The sequence below is a fragment of the Oxyura jamaicensis genome, chromosome Z (assembly GCF_011077185.1).
Source record: "Oxyura jamaicensis isolate SHBP4307 breed ruddy duck chromosome Z, BPBGC_Ojam_1.0, whole genome shotgun sequence".
Taxonomy (NCBI): domain Eukaryota; kingdom Metazoa; phylum Chordata; class Aves; order Anseriformes; family Anatidae; genus Oxyura; species Oxyura jamaicensis.
This window is the reverse complement of record NC_048926.1, coordinates 3,202,203-3,221,072: the sequence shown is the minus strand read 5'-3', so window position 1 is coordinate 3,221,072 and position 18,870 is coordinate 3,202,203. Positions and strand designations below refer to the sequence as shown.

General features: G+C 41.4%; 2 protein-coding genes across 3 annotated transcripts in view; one reads left to right on the top strand and one right to left on the bottom strand.

Annotated features, from left to right (window-relative positions):
- Nucleotides 1-10,828, bottom strand: part of ST8SIA5 (ST8 alpha-N-acetyl-neuraminide alpha-2,8-sialyltransferase 5) — a 75,302-nt gene extending 64,474 nt beyond the window's left edge. The window contains exons 1-3 of one of the 2 annotated variants that reach the window (XM_035310684.1): nt 10,543-10,828; nt 10,141-10,275; nt 3,430-3,512 (exon numbers count right to left, since the gene is read on the bottom strand). The gene's annotated coding sequence lies outside the window, so the exon portion shown is untranslated. The remainder of the gene's footprint in view (nt 1-3,429; nt 3,513-10,140; nt 10,276-10,542) is intronic. The other variant, XM_035310687.1, reaches the window with a different exon arrangement.
- On the top strand, nt 10,460-18,416 carry LOC118156547 (elongation factor 2-like). Its single transcript, XM_035310690.1, has 3 exons — nt 10,460-10,490; nt 15,921-16,135; nt 18,033-18,416. The coding sequence occupies exons 1-3, from the start codon at nt 10,488-10,490 to the stop codon at nt 18,178-18,180; spliced, it is 366 nt and encodes a 121-aa protein (XP_035166581.1). The 5' UTR covers nt 10,460-10,487; the 3' UTR covers nt 18,181-18,416.
- The last annotated feature ends 454 nt before the right edge of the window (nt 18,417-18,870 follow it).

Genomic DNA, 18,870 nt, shown 5'->3' with positions numbered 1-18,870 from the left:
AAGGAACATTTGCAGGGAAGCAGCAGCACAGGGCTGTCCTGCAGGGCAGCTCCCCCCCTGCTTTTGATAACACAAAGTAGATCTCTGCCGCCCCTCTCTTACTAGTGCTTCCTTTTTCTTCTTGCCTTTTCTATTCACTCTGCGCATTGTAAGCTGTTCCTTTTGCATCTTTTCTTCTGTCTGATGTGACAAAAACAACTGTTTGTGTTGGGGGAAGCTTCTCCCTTGAGCTAAACCCTTGCCGTTGCTGTAAACAGCTCTCTCAGTTGCCCTAGTGACATGAAAATCCCCTGGAGTCAGTAACACATCCCTGAAGAGTAATTCTACTAACAAGCTTTATTTTTGAAACTAAAAGAAGCATTTAGTCTGTCTCTGAAGAGGTTTATTTGTTGTAAAATGTGAACAAAATTCTAACTGTAAGGTTCTCAATCAATGCAACTTTTTAATAGTTATGACTACAGAAAGGAAAGAAAAGGGTGGGGGGAATGCTTCTTTCCTGTTTAATTTTAAATTAAACACTTAATCTACACGTTGATCCTGCAAACAGTCTCATGAGTAACTTGACTCAAACACTGACCTGCCTGGGGCCATTCACACAAACACAGTAGTAGTGCAAAACAGGTTTAAATGTGCAGAATTAGGACGATTAGATTAACAGCTAATTGAGGCCAGGACTGCCTGGTACTGTTTAACAGACAGCACAAAGCAGCCTTTTGCTCCTGCTGAGAGCCTCCAGGTAGATCTGCAGTAAGGCTGCACAACAAAAACAGACTGTTGATGACATCTGCCTTATCAGCTCTCCATCACATTTTACACCTCAAATCATCTCTGAAGTTTTAAAGCTGGATAATCATACCAGCCTGGTCAGGTACATTCAAAAATAAGACAATGGGTGAGAAGTTGCACTGCGGGTCTTTTCTGTTTCTAGCACAACTTGTGATTGTCGTAATTCTGTCATACCTTATGTATCAGTTCATTTGACATTCCTGCTTAGCAGATGCCTTTCCCAAGTTCTGGGAAACTCACTGTTTAAGATACACCACCACTGAATTTGGACTCTAGTACAGTGAAACGTGTGACCTCCAACTTCTCCATTGGTAACCTGAAACTCCCACACCGGACACATTTGCAGGAATCCCACTGAAAAAAATAAAAAATAAAGAAATGGGGCAATAAAAATGAGTCTCTTCCACCCTATCATCTACTTGACAGAGTAGAGGTAGTGCTCATAAGGAGCTCCCAGTAGCCCAGGCCCCACAATAAACTCACCTCAGAGCTCTACAGCTCACAGCAATGTTTCTGAAAAATTTCTCAAAGAGTTGGGTTTTGGTAGAACTGTGAATGTTTGCTACATATGTATTGCCCTTTGCTTTTACTCCTTACTGTGTTCACACTTACCAGAAACATGACTTCATCCTTTAATTCCCACCACCACCGGATAACAGTGAGGTAACAGGAGTCGAACAGGAGGGTTTATAAAGTCCTTAAGGAGACATCTCTGTTTTTTTGTTTTGTTTTGTTTTTTTTCAAAATTTTGGTTCCCCTCACAGAAACATCAGTAAAATGAAAAGGGTTTTCATCAGATCCAAGCAATCAAGGAGAAAGGATGTGTTCAGACTAAGTATCTCAAGAACGATTATTCACAGACAGATGGCCCTCAAAGAAGCAACGCAAGTTGAAAGACGATGTTGAAAATGCTATAAAAGTGCAGGCACGGGCTGCTGAAGGGATCTGCTGTGTATGTGTATGGACGAGATGACATCCTACAGCTTTTAAGGAATACTATTTTCACCATAACAGTGTTTACTATTGCGGTTACAAAACCTTGATGCCTTCTTTTGTTCTTGTGGAGCAGTGCGCTGACTATAGGGAAAAATATTAAAATACAGCATGCAATAAAATTACACCCTAGCAGAAGGAAAATGCAAGAGCATGCACTTGATAGGTAAACAAGACACCAGTGTCATTTTGTTATGTCACAAATGGCATTCCTATAAACATGGCCAGCTCTGCTCAGTATTTGTAAAGTAAGAGAAAGTATTTCACCTAGCATAAGAGCACAGCAATTATGATGATGCCTTGTTCATTCAACCTGTACATACAGGTATCAACAACAGCACTGCAGATGGGTAAATAAACCCAGAAATGCTGTGAGTGCAACTGCCAGCTCACATGGGGGTGATGCTCCCAAGTCACTGCCTGGAAGGTACAACTCAGGTACACTTTACAACAGAATCTGCAATATTTATTCTGCATCCATTGTGCATGAGTTTGAGTTAGTTTGCATCTTCAGCCTCTGGGGGAAAGGAGATTAATAGGAAAGGTAAAGGCCAAAAGAGAAAGAGAACTAGTTTTAGGAACATAGTGGACAACTCCGTATCTCAGTTCTGTTACTTAACAACTGTACTACAACTACACTGCAAAGGTGGCAGGTGACAGCCTCACCCATATATTTGTCCCCAGCTTCCTTTCTGCCATGCTGGCAGAAAAGCACAGATTCAGATTGCTAACCATTTCAGCACCACAATGCAGAACGCCCGCAGCATAGAAATGCTCCCAGTGGTAATGTACACGGAACTCTGTAAGGGGTTAATTCCTGCTCTAAGGGATTTTATGCAGATAGAAATCATGGAGGTCAAAAGCCTAATAGGATTTTGAAAAAGGATTGGACAATACAGAATACATACCCACAGTTATGGTAGAGATCACAGCTTTAGAGATAATAATATATTTTAGGAGATGTTAAATCCCCCTCCAGTTGCAGAATAGAAGCCAGTCATTAAGCTGCTTATGATTACAGACAAAATGCCCTGCATGGGCTTCATATTTCAAAACTGCCAAGTGCTAGAGATTTATGCCATTTTCCTCAGAAGCCACAAGCAACTCAGAAGCTATAGTGTACACTGACCAATACTGAAAGGTGATACTGACACAAATATAACAACTTCTATTTTTCATTATAATCTCTGATTACACATAAGTGTGAAGCATTTCAGGAAGCTCCAGGAAGTGAAGGCCTGCAAGATGTGAAGCTCCGTGCAGTCCTAGACATGCCGGGCCAAGCATGAAGACAGGAGCTTGGGTTTTATTAACACTTCTCCAGCATTGTGCCCTGAAGAGCACCCTGAGAAAGTTAAGCAATAATATATTCTGAACGCAGTACTTTCCATGCAGTGCCCTTCTAGCATCGGAAGGGAGCCCTGATACCAAGCCAACTGCAGCTCAGCATTACTGCAGGGGTGCAAAAACTGGCTGAAGACCAGCACGATTTTTCTTTGGAGCAGATACCATGTCAAGATGGAGAGAGATTCCTTCTCCTGGAAATCCAGCATCCTAAAATGTCTAGTTAGGCCACTGAAATACAACCCTCTATAACCTCTTCTACATTATAAAGCAGGTTCAGTCAATTACTTAAGGCATTTTTCATACCTCTTCTCTGTTTCTTCTGAGTTTCTCTCTGAGGTAGGACCTGATCTAGTAGAGAGTTCCGGTGATGGAGAAGCACTCTCTTCCTAGGCACAAACAGAATTTTTGAGTATACGTTAGAAATAATCGTATTTGCCAGACAAGGCAAGAAGGAAAATTCACAGTCAGAGCTGGAATATTATTGCACCATATGCTTTCCAGCAGCCATGCACAACAGGGTCCCTCCACAATCCTTGCCTTACTGCACCCTGTTGTATTTCCACCTGGAAAGACATATGGCAGTGCCTTAGAGAAAAATCCTTCCTTTTTCTTTTTTTTTTCTGATCTTAATGCAATTTCCCAGCCTTAAAGGATCATTCAGTTATGAAACACACTCAAAAAAAAAAAAGTGCCTGTTCCCACTAACGACAAAAACAAGTCCATAAACCTGTTGGTATTATGACCAAATAAAAACTTGAAAGAATGGCTTGGATTCTACTTTTTTGCCTCATGCAACACTGACAACCTGCAGAAATCCAATGTCTCACAGTTATGTCAGGGGCACCAAATAGTTCATGTGTAATTTTTTAGCTCTCAGGGAGCACAGGGGGAGGGAGACATTATAAAAAACATCCTTCTGCTTGTAAAATGAAAAACTCCTTTGTAAAGAACTGACTACGAACAAACATTCAGTACCACAACAGACTCTTTTCCCCTGTAATTACAGTCATTTATTTTAACGCCATTTTTGATATTTATTATTAAAGTAAACTGCTTGTGATTGCTGCCAGGTGAGGTAAGAAAAAGTTGATTTGATTACTGCAAGTCTCACTACGGTTGTGGCATAAAAAGAGGGCTGTGAAACTTTAGATTTACTTTAACAGCCTTGATTAGTATGATCACTGTGGTGCTCTGTCCCAAAGCTGCCCATCCTCCAGTCTGCTCACACCGTGCCTCTGCTCTGTGATATCCTGTACTGGGTCTGGCTGGGATGTCAACTTTCCCTGCAGCAGCCCATACAGTGCTGCACTTTGCACTTGGAGCTAGAACAGCAGTGGGATCACACCGGCGTTGTGTCTGCTGCTGAGCAGTGCTGGCACAGCATCAGGACTCTCTCTGACCCTCCTAGGGGGTGGGCAAAAAGTGAGAAAGAAACATCCCCAGGGCAGCTGACCTAACCCAACCCAAGGGATATTCCATACCATGTGGGGTCACACTCAGCAATAAAAGGTGGAAAAAGGAAGAAGAGGGGAGGGGTGGGCTCTCGTTGCGAAAACGTCTGTCCTCCTCCCGAACACCGGCTACGTGCGTTGAGGCCCTGCTTCAAGGACGTGGTCAAGCATCGCTCATTCGTGGGAAGTAGAGAGGAATTTCTTTCCTCTGCACTTCCACACAGCCTTTACTTGTTTTGTTTTGTTATTCCCTTTCCCCCTTCCTCTTCCCCTTTCCCTTTTTTTTTTCCCTTTAGTTGAATTGTTTAATTAATAATAATATTTCCTTAATTATATTTATATATATATATATATATATATATTTTTTTTCTCTTTAATTAAATCATCCTTATCTCAACCCGTGAGTTGTTCTTTCCTTTACTTCTTCCCCTCCTCATCTGAGGAGGGGGAGTGAGAGAGCAGTTGTGGTGTTCAGCTGCCTAGCACGGTAAAACCACCACATATCCTCAGCCTCACAGGGGCACATCCGCCTTGGCAGGTCGCAGCAGAGGTAAGGTTTGAGTGCCCCAGGCAGCTGATCCAACCGGGCTGTGAAGTGTCAGCTGCTCCATCCCAGGCTTGGAGGTGCTCACCGGGGCTCTGCCAACAAAGGAAGCTGGCTGCCACGTCTGGCAGGAGCGAGGAGCCCTCAGCCTTCATCTGTTCTCTTCCTGAGTAATAAAGAGACAAAGATTCTTTGGAGACGTCAAACCCTGTAGGCGTGAGTTCAGGGCTGCTTTCCTGATGCAGCTTCTTGAAATTGTGTTTACTTCTGCAGTGGCTTTGCTAAGGGCAACCTTATTGCATCACCACTGGGCCTGTGCTATTCTTCCCAATCAATTACAGAGCATGCCCGGCTCCCAGATAAGCAGATGTGACCTTTTCAGAGCAACCTGGCAGATGTTCTCAATGTAGAAGAGTTTCCAGAAAGATGAGTGTTAGCCCTTATTTAATTCACTACAGAAAATCTGCCTGCATTCTTCTTGAAGCAGAAAAAAACATTTCATTCCTTGTACTTTCATTTCCTTTTCACTGTTTTACAAATAGAACTGAACGAGCACTACAACTAAATCATCATTCGCAAGCACGGACAATGGGAAAAAGATCATGTAATTTTCCAAAGCCTTTCTCTCATTTCCCAAACCAAGTCCAGTGACTTATTTATGAGACCAACCTTCAACTCAAGACAATCTTGACTCAGTTATATCCTTGTTCATTGGGTACGTGTGGTCACTAGCACAATCAGACAATCTATTCCAAATTTACAGATACCAGTCTTTGCAAAATGCTCATTTTCACAGCTTGGCTTTTGGGGAACAGACATTTGGGGGCAAATTATTTCAAACCAAGGACAAAAGCAATCTCCCTCATTGAAGGAGAAATTAATAAAGGCAACACAGTGACAGCACTTCTGAAAATTATATGGTGCTTTTATGTGTAAATACCAATGCTAATATGTAATGGGTATTCTTGCAAGCCATCCAGTGAAGGAACAGAAAATGTATCAAAATATATCATGTGGCATATTCTACCAGTCATTCAGTCACCACAATTTGCAGTCAAGCAACAAGCAGAAACGCCTTCCTGAAATGTCCGACTCCCTCCATTGCCAAGTAAGGCCTCCAGTGTAGATCTCTATTAAAAGTCTGATATTTTGTGAGACAGACCCAGGCATTTCTGACGTGCAGGCAAAATCCGAAGAGATTGCTTAACTACAGCCAATGGATAATTAAAAAAAAAAAAAAAAAAGCAAATGAAACTCATCAGCATTCTGATTAATAGTTTTAAAAGAATTGCATTGTGGTAAGTAAAAGCTATGATAATAAGTTACGGACACATGTTTTATATGTAACAATATGCCCTTGATTATCTGAACTTCAAGATGAAATTAAGTTTAGCAGGATAGTCAAGGCTTCAAAAACACAGGCTGCCTGAGATCAGAGGCTACAAAGTACAAAAAAAAAAGCCATAGCAACAAATTAATGAAACTTTCAGTTTTAAAAGCAGTGCTTTCCTAGAAAATCCCCAAAGTTGGTAGTGAAGTTATTCATTGCTTTCCAAAGATTGTTATACCATAGAGTTTCAACTTATAATTAACAGGACATTCTTTTGACAGCCCTGAAAATCAACTTTTTTTAAAAAAACTTTTTCCACTGTTTACAAGATTCAATGGCATTGCTTTCACAGATTGTGTTGGTGAGGTACTTTTTTGCTGCCATAAGCACATCTATCACAGCTTTTTATTCATACAGAAATATTGTAAAGCATAAGATTCAAAGCAGTGTAGTGCTCAAATGATGAAAATTTTGCAGGACTGGTCCTTGCCAATGGTCCAAAAAGCATCAGTTGTAAAGAACTGTTGCTCCATCATACATCTTATATCAGCAAAAGATTTTGTTGTAGTAATAAAGTTGCTTTTTTTTTTTCTTCTCCTGCATCATTACTAGAAATCAGACCCAAATAGGTGACCTACTGAAACGTGCATAAACCTGCTGTCTTCAGAGGACAGTCAGGTCAACATCTTAGTCAATATATTTGAACAAGAGGCAAACTGGACACTGCATTTACTGAACATGCCAAGCTGTTAGTTAAGGTGGTGCCATTTTCATGCATGCAGGGTTCAAATTTGAACTGTTCTAGGGAAAAAATCATATATATATATATATATATATATCCATATATATATATATATATATATATATAGGTGAAGGCACAATTGAGCTCTTCAGATGCACTTGGAACTCTCAAGATCTGTGGCAACACTGGCATGGAAGCTATATAGTAATGGCAATGGAGTGCCACCCCTGAGCTAACATACTCCCCAAGAAAAAGACAGACATATAGAATCATAGAATCTAATCATTAAAACAAAACTAGACCAAATAAGTTATCTGGCTTTCAGGTCAGAGCTGCCTTGTGCTTGGCTAACCTGGAGGATTGCCAGAGAAAGTCTTGCTTGTCTACACAAGTGCCTTTGATAACACCCATCCTCCAAACTACTGGATGTTGCCAAAATTAATCCATATAGATCATGAGACCATTTGGCTCAGTTACACCCCTGGAGATCCCAAGTACTCCGTGCACTGCAAAGCAGGCCACATCGATGTGAATGGAATAGGAAGCAGAATCTAAACCAAAGTGCATCAAACTCTACCTAAGAGAAACTTACAATCATGTATGAAAGAGTGGATCCGAAGCAAAACAGAACAGGTGAAAATTGATGTGAAACACTGAAAGCAGGAAACAGCTCTCTCTGTTACATCACAGCTTCTCCTGCTGCCCAGGTATTAACTAGCAAAGCAATCTTTTTCCTGTTTTGAGCACAAATAAAGCTTACTGAAAAAGAACCCTGGCACTTTGTACCCTCAATACAACAGTGAATCAATACTTGTTACACTTTGGATCTACTCCTTTTCAGAAAACCTCAGTTACACTTTTACCAACCTCTCTTTTCAAAGTTCTTCAAACAACCCAACTTTTCTACTGCCTACTCTTATTTACAATGTTGGAAACACAGAACAAGCAACCACACATGAAATAATTTTAGATTGTTCTAGGCCATATCACAGCATATAGAAAATAAATCAAGGCTATGCAGAAGGCAAGTACAAAGATAATATTACATATTACTTATGTGAATGGCACTAGCCCTTGTGGTGTGCTGTTTCTATAGGCATGATTTTTATTCTTCATGTGCATTTTCATTAACTCCATTGATGCATTTTAGCAATGCTTCAACCAGAAAAAATTTCGTATAGAATTCTCCATATCCATAGCTGAAGATGACACTGTGGAGGAGAGAGGACAGCAATTGTCCCAAAAGTATGAAAGAAGGCTGTACTCTTAGTAAAACAGTGGGAAGAAGAACAGTTAGCACCTGTAAAAAGAACCTTGTAGGCAGTATAAATGCTAAAATATACTTTGTGTAAGAACTGTAATTTTTAAATGGAATGGAAGTCTTATAAAGAATAAGATGGCCATAAAGATAGCAAGCCAGCAAATATAGATATTTTTCAGAACCTGTTAATTTGGAAACGATTCAAGAGTTTCATAAGGTTTGTTTTCCTGCACAGATTGGCATAAATTGAAATGTAATAAGACAGATGAAATAAAGTTAATTTCAATTATATTTGTAGGATCATGGGTGTGCACCAGCTGTGCAAATTGGTACTAAGATTGCAGGTGTGTATGCATGCAGGCACAAGAAAAGCTTGTTTTGTAATCAACGATCAGGTCTTCAGAAAGCTCTCCGTTTTGACAGATAACTGCACACAGAGCTGAATTTCTGTCTGCCTAAGGAAGTCCATAGCAGTGCTGCCCAATTCGGCGGAAAAAAGCAGTGCTTCTCCCCCTGTTGTAACACAATTGGGTTGATTAGAGGCAGCTGTTTGATGTCTGCTTCACAACTCATGCAGGATGCAGTACAAGAGGAACAAACCTTTGGTTAGAGAAAGTTTGCCATCAAAGTTATTTGGTGAATTTTCTTCTTGTTCAGAGAAGCAGATGGCTGTAATTGCACGTGCTGTCACAGGAGCTGAATGACAAGAAGTTCTCCGCTATTTTCCTTCTTGGACAAGTAAAAGACTTTTGGTCAGTCATTATTCTTTTCAAGTATAGCTAATGACAAGGCAGCAAAAATAGGGCTTACAGCCCATGCAATATGAAGATCTCAGATCTAGTTTTTCCTTTGTTATAGTACTGCTTTGAGGAGTATGGTATGACTAATACCTGCTCTTTGATAAAATGAGTAATGCCTTTGAGGCAACGTGTAATTCTGAGCTCCTGCTATGTCAAGAAAAAAAAGTGCTGGCCAGAATTTCTTAATCCCATTCTCACTTTTCCACTTCTTCCGGAGTGCTTGCTGTTGCTATTTTGATATCTTAAATCTATTTGTTTGTATTAAGCTTTATCTAATTGAGTAAACTCCTGCAAACTCTCCTCGGTCAGAAGCTCTGCACAAAGTACCAGGACAGTACTTTTCCATGCCTAAGGCTGGGAGCTGTTTCTGACCCGTACCACTCCTTTGGCATGGTCAACAGAACAATTTATTCCATCCACAGAGTTTTATATGTAACAATATGTTTACAGCATAGTTGGATTCGATGTTCTTTTTCTCTGATCTTCAGTTTTTAGAAAGCACTACCATAAACTTGATTTTCTTCTTCTCTGACCTTCAGTTTTTAGGAAGCACTACTATATAAATTTTCATTTATCTTGATCCCAGAAGCTGGTTAAGACATTCATGCACTTCCTCTGTGCTTGACAACTTAATTACATAATATTTCTAGAAGACATTTTTGGGTGAAAAAGTCTGCATTAGGAGTGTGAAGTGTTACTACTCTCATGCCTTTAATGACAGCGAGTTATTTTTCAAGGGACTTGATGTCTTCACACCCTAACCGGGAGCCGCTAAGCCATTTATCCCCCTGCTAGAAGGAACCACCGAGGGGTTTTGGCCCCCAAACCCGGCTGCTTTGGCCCCAAACCCGGGTGCTCAGGGCGCACACCCCGGTGGAAAACCTACCGCGGGGGCCCAGCAGGAGCCAGGTGGCAGGACGCCGGAGCCGAGGCTGCATCTCCCCCTGCAGGCTGTGCCCGGGGACAGGGACAAGGACAGGGACAGGGCTCCGCCTCGCGTCCTCCTCACCGCTGCCAGCACCTGAAAAAGTGGAAGAGGGTCTGAGAAGAGCTGGGCGGCTGCCGGCGGGACTCCCTTTCCTGCCCACCCAGCAGAGCGGGGACCCTGAGGGGCTGCCCTCCCCTCCCGACACCGTGGACGCGGGCACCGAGCGGCGGCTGGTGGTGCAGACCAGGACAGACACCGCCTCAGGAGCCCGGCCACAGCTGAGCGAGGAGGGGGGACCCACGGTGATGGTGAGTGAGGATGAAGAAGAAGAGGAGGAGAAGGAGAGGCGCGGCTGCCTACCCGCCGCCGTCCTCTGAGGAGAGGGCTCCTGAGGGGGGCGCGGCCGCCATCTTCTCGCCCTGCCCGCTGTGGGGAAGGGCTGGCGGCTCGCCGCGGCACTTTTAGGGAGTTTCGCCTCGTTTCTCTGGCACCCCGGCGGTGGAATCCGGCCCTATGGAGTCGGCAGGAGGCTGCTGGGGCGGTGCTGGGCGCGTCCCCTCCCTCCCGGCATCTGAGCTTCGTTTTTATCCCTTCCGAGCTCTGTTCGTGTAAGGGGGATTTGCTGCTTCCCCCTCCTGGCGCAGGACACGGTTTTGGACGTGTCTGTGTTGCTCGCAAGTTAAAAGGAAGCTTTGGGATTAAACGCTGGCCATCAGCGTTTATAAATATGGGAGATAAAAGCATTTCTTCCAGTGAGGTTGGGGAAAGGCTTTGCCTGTGTGTGGCCAGACGTGTCGTACCGTGCATTAACCGTGGGGAAGGACGCCCTGACCTGAACCGGGTCAGGAGAGACAGGCTGTGATGTGGGGCTGGTTTATTTGGGGCTGGTTTATTTATTTGTCATTATTCCCCTTGGCGAAGCTGCCCTGTTATTTTAAATAAAAGCAGTTTGACCTTTTTTGAAGCTCTTTTTATCCTAGTGAATGAGAATTTACCAACCTGTCTCAGTGACGAGCAGATGCTTGCATGGCTCCGCGTTCCCTGGATCTTCAGTTTTATTCCTGTAATCTTTTCTGTACAACTGTCACAATCTTTTGCTGAAATGGGCAGAATAGTTACCTAGTCAGCTTCAACAGGCATTGTAATCTTCCTTTCTTTTAGAAGATGTATTTCTGACCGATGAGGCTGCGCCCTGGGGTGCTGCCCAAATGGCAGGCAGTACCTGCCAGGAGAAGGTCCTCGTGGCTGGCTGTAGCGGCCACAAAGCTTGAAAGTTTTTTGGCCAAAGTGATGTTCTGTTTCTAATAAACCAGCGATGTTTCTCCCTCCTGAAAATACCCCTGCCTTCTCCTTCGCTTTTGCGTGGTGTCGCTCGCAGAAGACCTTAACTCCTCTGCAGCGTTGTATAGCAAGATAACTTTGATCTGATTGCTACCTTGCACAACAGATAAGAAGCTTTGTAGCAGTTCTACAATGAGAAACAGGTTTAAAATTAAAATGGCTATTAATTTTTAATCTGGCTTTGTGCTTTCAGTTGTCTTTGTGACAAAAATTGTTGCGATGCCAGTGCCACTTTCCATTATAGAACAGCATAAATGGTAAATTCTGCGTTGGCATTTGTGTAAGTGAAGAGGTAAATGTATGTATTTACTAATACGTATTCCTGAAGTTTCTGCCAGAAAGCTTTACAAGACATTAATATTAATGCTTGAACTGAGCTATGTTTTCTAATATACTATATTTTATTAACAAGCTAATTAGCAGAAGCTTAACTATGCTTTATTGAGCTGTATAAACAGGAACAGCTGCTGTGATACGACAAAGTGAATTGAAAGTGAGACAGCAGTGTTATGCTCTTAAAAATACTTATGTAGGCCAATGGATTAACCAAAAGATAATAAAGGTGTGCTTGGCTGTCAATATTAACTTCATCTAAATGATCAGTGTTGATACTGACTGTTTTGGGGGAGCACTTGTAATGACTCCCCTCTGTTTTTTGAAAGCCAGTGTTGCAGCAGGAGTTGAGAAGGCAAAATAGTATTGGCCTGAAGTTCCTTCTAGACAAAAACACGGATTTATGTAGGACACAATGGGTAAAGCACTGAAGAATGATTGCATAATCCCAGCAAAACTGAGGGGTACAGCCACGATCAGAGCAGGAAATAAACCTCTTTAAAGATTTTTGAATGTCTTTATTTGAGAATCCCTGTCTATAAAGACGTCAGTAACAGCCAAATTTTTTGCAGTGTCCTGGTGATTTAGATAGTTGTGGCATTCTGGCTCCTTATTGCTTTTAGTTTACTGAAATGGTCTGCAAGTGCCTTCCAACTTCACTAGTTGTTAATGAATTAATTAGGTAAAGGGAGTGACCACACAGAACAAGTTTGATGTCCTGTAATGCTACTTAATGATTACATTGATGACCTAAAAGAAAATTCAAATATAGCTACTGGTAAGACTTGTAGATTTTTGTGCAGGTAGATTCTATATCAGATTTTAAATAATAATTAGTCTTTGCAAGCCTAATGAGTTGGTAAGTTAAATGGTTGTTCAAATCAGTTTGAGGTCAAATGCAAAGAAGAAAGAATTGGGGTCATTTTAAAGGAGAAATTATTGTTTTCCAGCAAGTAATGACAGACAGTGAAAATACTTTATAATGTTTGGTTTGGGATAAATTATTTTCTCTTTTTTTAATTATTTTTATTTTTTCCAGCCCTTACTGTATTATGTATGTATCCTGAATAGGGAGCAACGAGACTTTTAATAACTTTAGATTTCTGTAGGAGTTGTCTTACACCATGGGGTGGTAGCCAAGAAAATCCCATCCTCTACAAATGAGCTTTACTGCTCTGTTGCAGAAGATGTCATTGCTAGCGACAAACATACTTCTAGGGCTTTAGGTAAGATTTAAGTATCCTGAACCCCCCTCTCTGGACACCATGAGGATAAGAATCCAACTTGGAGATAATTCTCCATGCGTGGAAGCCACTGGGAAGGCAAGGACTGGTGTTTGCAGGAGCAAGATAAGGAGCAGTTTTGCAGAGTTCTGTAAAATGTAGCTTCCTCCATGCTGAAATCCTCGTGCGTAGGTGTGTTGTGTTGTTGTATTCCTGGTGAAAAGCAGTAATGCAGTAATAACTTCAACACTGGAACTTCGGCTTCTGGGAAGGAATGCAGTCTTGTAGTTGAGCAAAAGGATGGAAAGCTCGAGTTAAATTTCGTAATATGCTTTTGGGATTGTCTTGCCCAGAGATTTGTCAGCAGAAGTTTTGAGGTCACTTACTGAGGCCTGCCTCTAAACCCCCTTGGCTGACGATGTTGCCCTTCTGTTGTGGTATAACACAGAGCTTTAGGACCTGCGATCCTTCCAATCCCTTCAAGTTGGATGTAGTTTTCCCTTCTCTGTGCCTTACCCCCCGCCTTCCTCTCCAGTACTGTCTGGCTTTGCTCATCTCCCACTGTACTTCTGTGCTCTCCTTTCCTTCACCGTGACTCAAACCTTTTTTTGTCTCAAACCCAAGCTGCTGCAGCTCCACAAGCAATAGCACTGTCCTAATGACTTCTTAAACCACCAAGCAACTACACCATAAAGCTGACGTTTGACATCCAAGTCTTTTATAATGGTCACGCCATGTATCTTCTGATTTTACAGCGGGGGGATATGATTATCCCAACTGGAGGGTAAGGCTTTGTTGTTTTTAGGCACGGATCAGGGGTGTTACAACTCCAATACCATCCTATTGCAGACGATATGAACAGCCTGTAGGAGAGCATCCAGTCAAGTGGGAGAAAAATGTGCATGAGGTTTACATTAATGTAGATGGACATTTCTAGGAGGGCTGCATGTGTAAAACATAAGGAAGAAAACTGTTATGGTTATCTCTGCTTCCTGCCCCAAAAAAAGACCTAAATTTAGCCTGTGTGTTGGAGACTTGCAGACAATGAAAAATTAAAGATTTCAGTTAATATCTAAAGGAATATAAAATTTAAAATAATATTTACACTAGTTAAATATTTATCAATTAAGTGGGTAGTTAGCAAACACAAAGAGGTGGTAGGTGTACTTCTCAACACTAAAGTGTTCACATTCATTATGAGATGGTTGTATGTAGCGCAGCTGTAGCACTATGCTTAATTCTCACAGAATAGTGATTTTTTTTTTTCTTTTTAGCACAGCACATTATAAAACAGGGAAAATGTTGAAAGTCGAAAAGAATTCTTCAATATTCTTTAGGAACATGCTTTAGGAATTTCCCAGCCCTACTTGTCGCGGCAGCATGATATTCCCTGTTTATGTTATGGGAATTTGAAGTCTCCAGTAAGGACAAGGGCAGCTAACCCTGAGATTTCCCCCGTTGCCAAAGAACAGCTCACCCATGCCATCATTCTGGGCAGGCAGTCGGTAGCAGACACCCACAACAACATCATGGTTGCTGTCAGACCCTTAATCCTCACCCCGAGGCTCTCTACCACATCCCCCCTCGCTGCAAGGGCTGTGCAGTGTACCCTCCCCTCCGTACAGCCCAAAGTTGGGATATGGAGTAATAAAGAAGCAGATCAGAAATGTATCTGTACGTGTACAAACACCCTGCTTTGTCTCCTACATGTAATTATATTTTGGGCTGAGCTGGGTTGGTTTTTTTACTAATATTTTATGCTTGCATGAAGACAAGTTCCAGGTGTTCAGATGCACTCATTAAAGCCCAGACTGTGCTAGAAGCATTTGTTGCTGTAGTGATAGAAATGCATTTCTTTATTTCTCTGCTAATTACAGCTCCATCTTTTTAAGTGTTCCTTATGGTGTATCTTTCCCCATTAGAGCAACTGGTATAAGCTAGCGGTGTGGTGTGTGATTTTTGTGTATGGTTAATATTCCCCTTTATTTTATTTTATTTTATTTTATTTTATTTTATTTTATTTTATTTTATTTTATTTTATTTTATTTTATTTTATTTTTTCCTGTCTGGCAATTCGTGCTCTAAAAGGATTTGCAATAATAACCCCATTAACTGCACTGCTGTGACCTACAGGTGTCTCTCAGTATAGAATAAGACAAGCCTAGATTAGTAAGATCTCGTCGTCCTTTGCTAAGGTGTCACGTGTTTAATACATAATTACCAGGGTCAGGTACTTTCTTCTGCAAATCAAAGGAGGGGAATAGCTCTTAGCAACAGGCAGAGTCATTATCGAAATAAGAAAATTTCTTTCTGGGATAACATTTGTGAAAGGGGCTCTGAAAATCTTGCATTTCACCAATTAAGTCTTTAAAGAGGTTTTTGGCTGAGGTGAGCCATCAGTTTCTGGTATATTGGTTGCAGAACAGCCAGGCCCTTGCCTAAAACACCAAAAGCCTCGGGATGTGGGGAGCGGTCTCGGAGGAAGACTTGGCAAAGCAAGGGGCAGTGCTGGGAGGAGAGGCCGTTTGTGGGAGCTCTCCTGAGAGCTGCAGCTTGCAGCTGGGTGTGACGCTGCTCCTGTAGCACTTGGCAAAGATGAGCTGTTCTGTCCCCATGGAGGATTCTCCATTTTTATGGCAGCTAAGTCTGAGCTGTATTTTAAGATATAACTCCCCTCTTTGTACTTACAAAACCTGACAAAAATGTGAACTATTTATACTTATTGTTATGAACAACTTCATTTCTTCTTTAGATCGTGAATTTAAAATTCAAGTGGTAAAAGTTTAAACATCACATAAACTTGCTTCAAAAATAAACATTTTTTTTTCCTTCCCCACCCAGGTGAATTTCACAGAAGACCTGATCCAAGTGCTCATGGACAAGAAGTCCAATATTAGAAATACGGCTGTGATTGCTCGTGTTGATCATGGCAAATCAAGACTGACAGACCCCTTGGTTTGTAAAGCAGGCATCATTGCTTCAGCCAGAGCTGACGAAACACAATTCACAGACACATGGAAAGATGAACAAGGAAGATGTATCACCATCAAGTCTATGTAAGAGTTTGCTTTCCTCTTTCTGGGTTGGTTTTTTTGGCTGGTTGGTTGGTATTTTTTATTTTAGTTTGAAGACAAAAAGATTATTTTCTCAAAGCCTTGCATCTTGTCAGATCTTCTTCAAGCTGATACGTGAATCACATTGTGCATTACAGAACAGGAGTTCACAGTCCATGTCATCTATCTTCAGAGGGCAAATTGGGCAGTATTGGAGTGCAGCTTGTAAGTGGTATCTAGTGATGGCTCTTACCTGTTTCTCACCACCGAGGAAGATGCTTTCAGAAAGATTCTTAGTAGTAGACCTTGTTTTTACTGGATTGTTTACAGACTGATACATTGTTCCTAAAAATGAGTTTGGTGGGCTCTGTCCTTTTAGTATTGCCCCTGTGGTATCTGTGAAGTTAGCAAGTTGTAAAGTCATTTGAAGGACATTTTTCCATGAAAGAGCCCGGAAAATGTATTTAATGCTAAAAGTATTTATCACCAAGTACAGCAATTCACATACCAGTTTGTCTTAACTAACTTAAATGTGATTAGAAGATTTAAGATGTACTTTAAAAATTAATTCCAGGCTATGGTGCTGGGTGCTGGGAAGGAAATCTACCAGCTCAGTTGCTTAAAAATGTCTTAGCCATGAGGAACTGAGGAGTGTGAGTGCAAGTAAAGACAAAACAGGAAAATGGAGAGGTAATTTCACCTTTATGACTTGCGAGATCCCCCATGACAGAGCAGGGAGCTTTTTGCAACCTTAGTGGTATGTTTCCAAGGAAAGGTGTTTGGTTTTGTTTGTTGAAGTCTGATTGTATCAGAATGCTTGTTAGCCATGTTTGAATTTCTAAGATAATGTATGGTGAGATTGTTTGTATAAAATCTGCATCCTGTAATAAATGCGTTTATTACAGAGAACCCTGCTTTCTCATACCAAAAAGTCGTTGAAGGTATTTCACCACCCATGTGCCATTTTCCCTCACTTTGTGCATGTAAACAGCAATCCAGTCTAGTCAGTGTATGCAGTATTTGGAGACTTCCCAGCCTTATGAGGCAGAGAAGTCAAGCAGACCTTCTGAAAGGGGTCCTGGAAGTGGGAGCAAAGCCAGTTGTTACACATGAAAAATTTCTTTGAGAGGGGAGCTGCTGTGAGAATATCAGGTGATTTGTTTAGAAGAATTGTTTAATGCTCTCTGGCTGTGTTTTAGTAACTGGTGATCTGCTAGTTTTTTTTGTTTGTTTGTTTGTTTGTTTTTGTAGTGCCCAGAAGAAGTGGTTGGTGGGATCTATGGTGTGCTGAACAGGAAAAGGGACATGTTTTTGAAGAATCCCAAGAGGCAGGAAATCCAATGTTTGTAGTCAAGGTGTACCTCCCTGTAAATGAGTCACTTGGTAAGATAACCCCTTTTTTTGTTTTGTTTTGTTACCCACATACATTTCACCACTGCAGGGCGAAAGGGACTTAAGAATTCCAATTTTATTAGCTCCAGGTTTCTTCCTCTTGTCTCATCACATCTTCATTTCATTGGTTTAGAAGAAATAATTGACTCTTTTTTTTTTTTTTTTTGGCAACCTACTCAATTGGGCTTCCATGCCAGCAGAGGGTGCCAGAAGGATGTGTGGCATCTTCTGCAACTTAAGACTTAACAATGTTTATCTGGTTCTGTTCCCAACAATTTAAGTCGAGGTCTTTCTTTGAAGCAAGTTGTATGAAAGTTTGTCTTCACTGGCAGCTGACAAGAAAATCTGGTATTGGTATATTTAAAAGGAAGATGGGGTGTGAGCCTGAAAAGGTAGCACTACCTTAACCAGGTTCTTAAAGTGTTTTTAGGGTTCTGTCTATGCAGAAATTCAAAATAAACCATTATTTTATGTTGCTTAATAATTCTTTTTTCTCCCTGTGCATTAGGTTTTACTGCTGCCTTGAGATCCAACACTGTCGGCCAGGCTTTTCCAGTGTGTCTTTGATCAGTGGAAGATTTTGCCTGGAGATCCTAGCGATGCAAATTCTCATCCTTTGCAGGTTGTGGTTGATATGCATAAAGGCAAAGGCTTGAAGGATGGCATTCCACCTCTAGCTAACTTCCTAGATAAGTTGTAATCATATCTGTTTCGTGTTGTGTGACACACTGCCCAGTTTTGTCCTGACACCATTTCCTCATAAAACCAAGGAAGAAAATGGAAAGTTTTTAGACTATCACATTGAATACACACAGTCTTAACATATTGTGATTGTGGCATAATCACCTACTAAAAAAAAAATAAAAATAATGCGTTAATTTGGTTTACGGAATTGTTGTTGTCTGTGATCATTGCTGCCTGTAGCACAAATACACAAAAAAAGTTGCTTTTTCTGTTGTTCTTTCCAGTTTGCCTAATTTGCAATTGTTCTCTAACCTAGGAAGGAGCTCCCTTCATTGTTGCTTTTACAGATATTCTTGTTGAATGGTCAGTTTTTGTCCTCTCAGACAGAAGACGCGCTCACTCATTTCTAAACTTGAATCCTCTGTGTTGAAGACTGATAGTGAAAGGCTTGCAGTCACAGGTAAGCTTCCTAGCAGCCAGAGCCTAGACCTAAAAGCAGATTTACAAGTGGAAGTGCCGCAATTCTTGCTGTTGGACAGGTACAGAACCTCATGTGGTCAGCGCTGTGTCATTGGGCCAACATGACATAATTGTTTTGGACAGCTTTATAGAAACAGGAAAGCTTGTAAACCAGTTTGAGCTAATAGTTCTCAGGTATACAG

Bases quoted from the DNA above. Each gene is read 5' to 3' on its own strand.
- LOC118156547 (XM_035310690.1), top strand. The intron at 16,136-18,032 runs GTAAGAGTTTGC...CCTGTGCATTAG, and splicing joins TGTATCACCATCAAGTCTAT to GTTTTACTGCTGCCTTGAGA.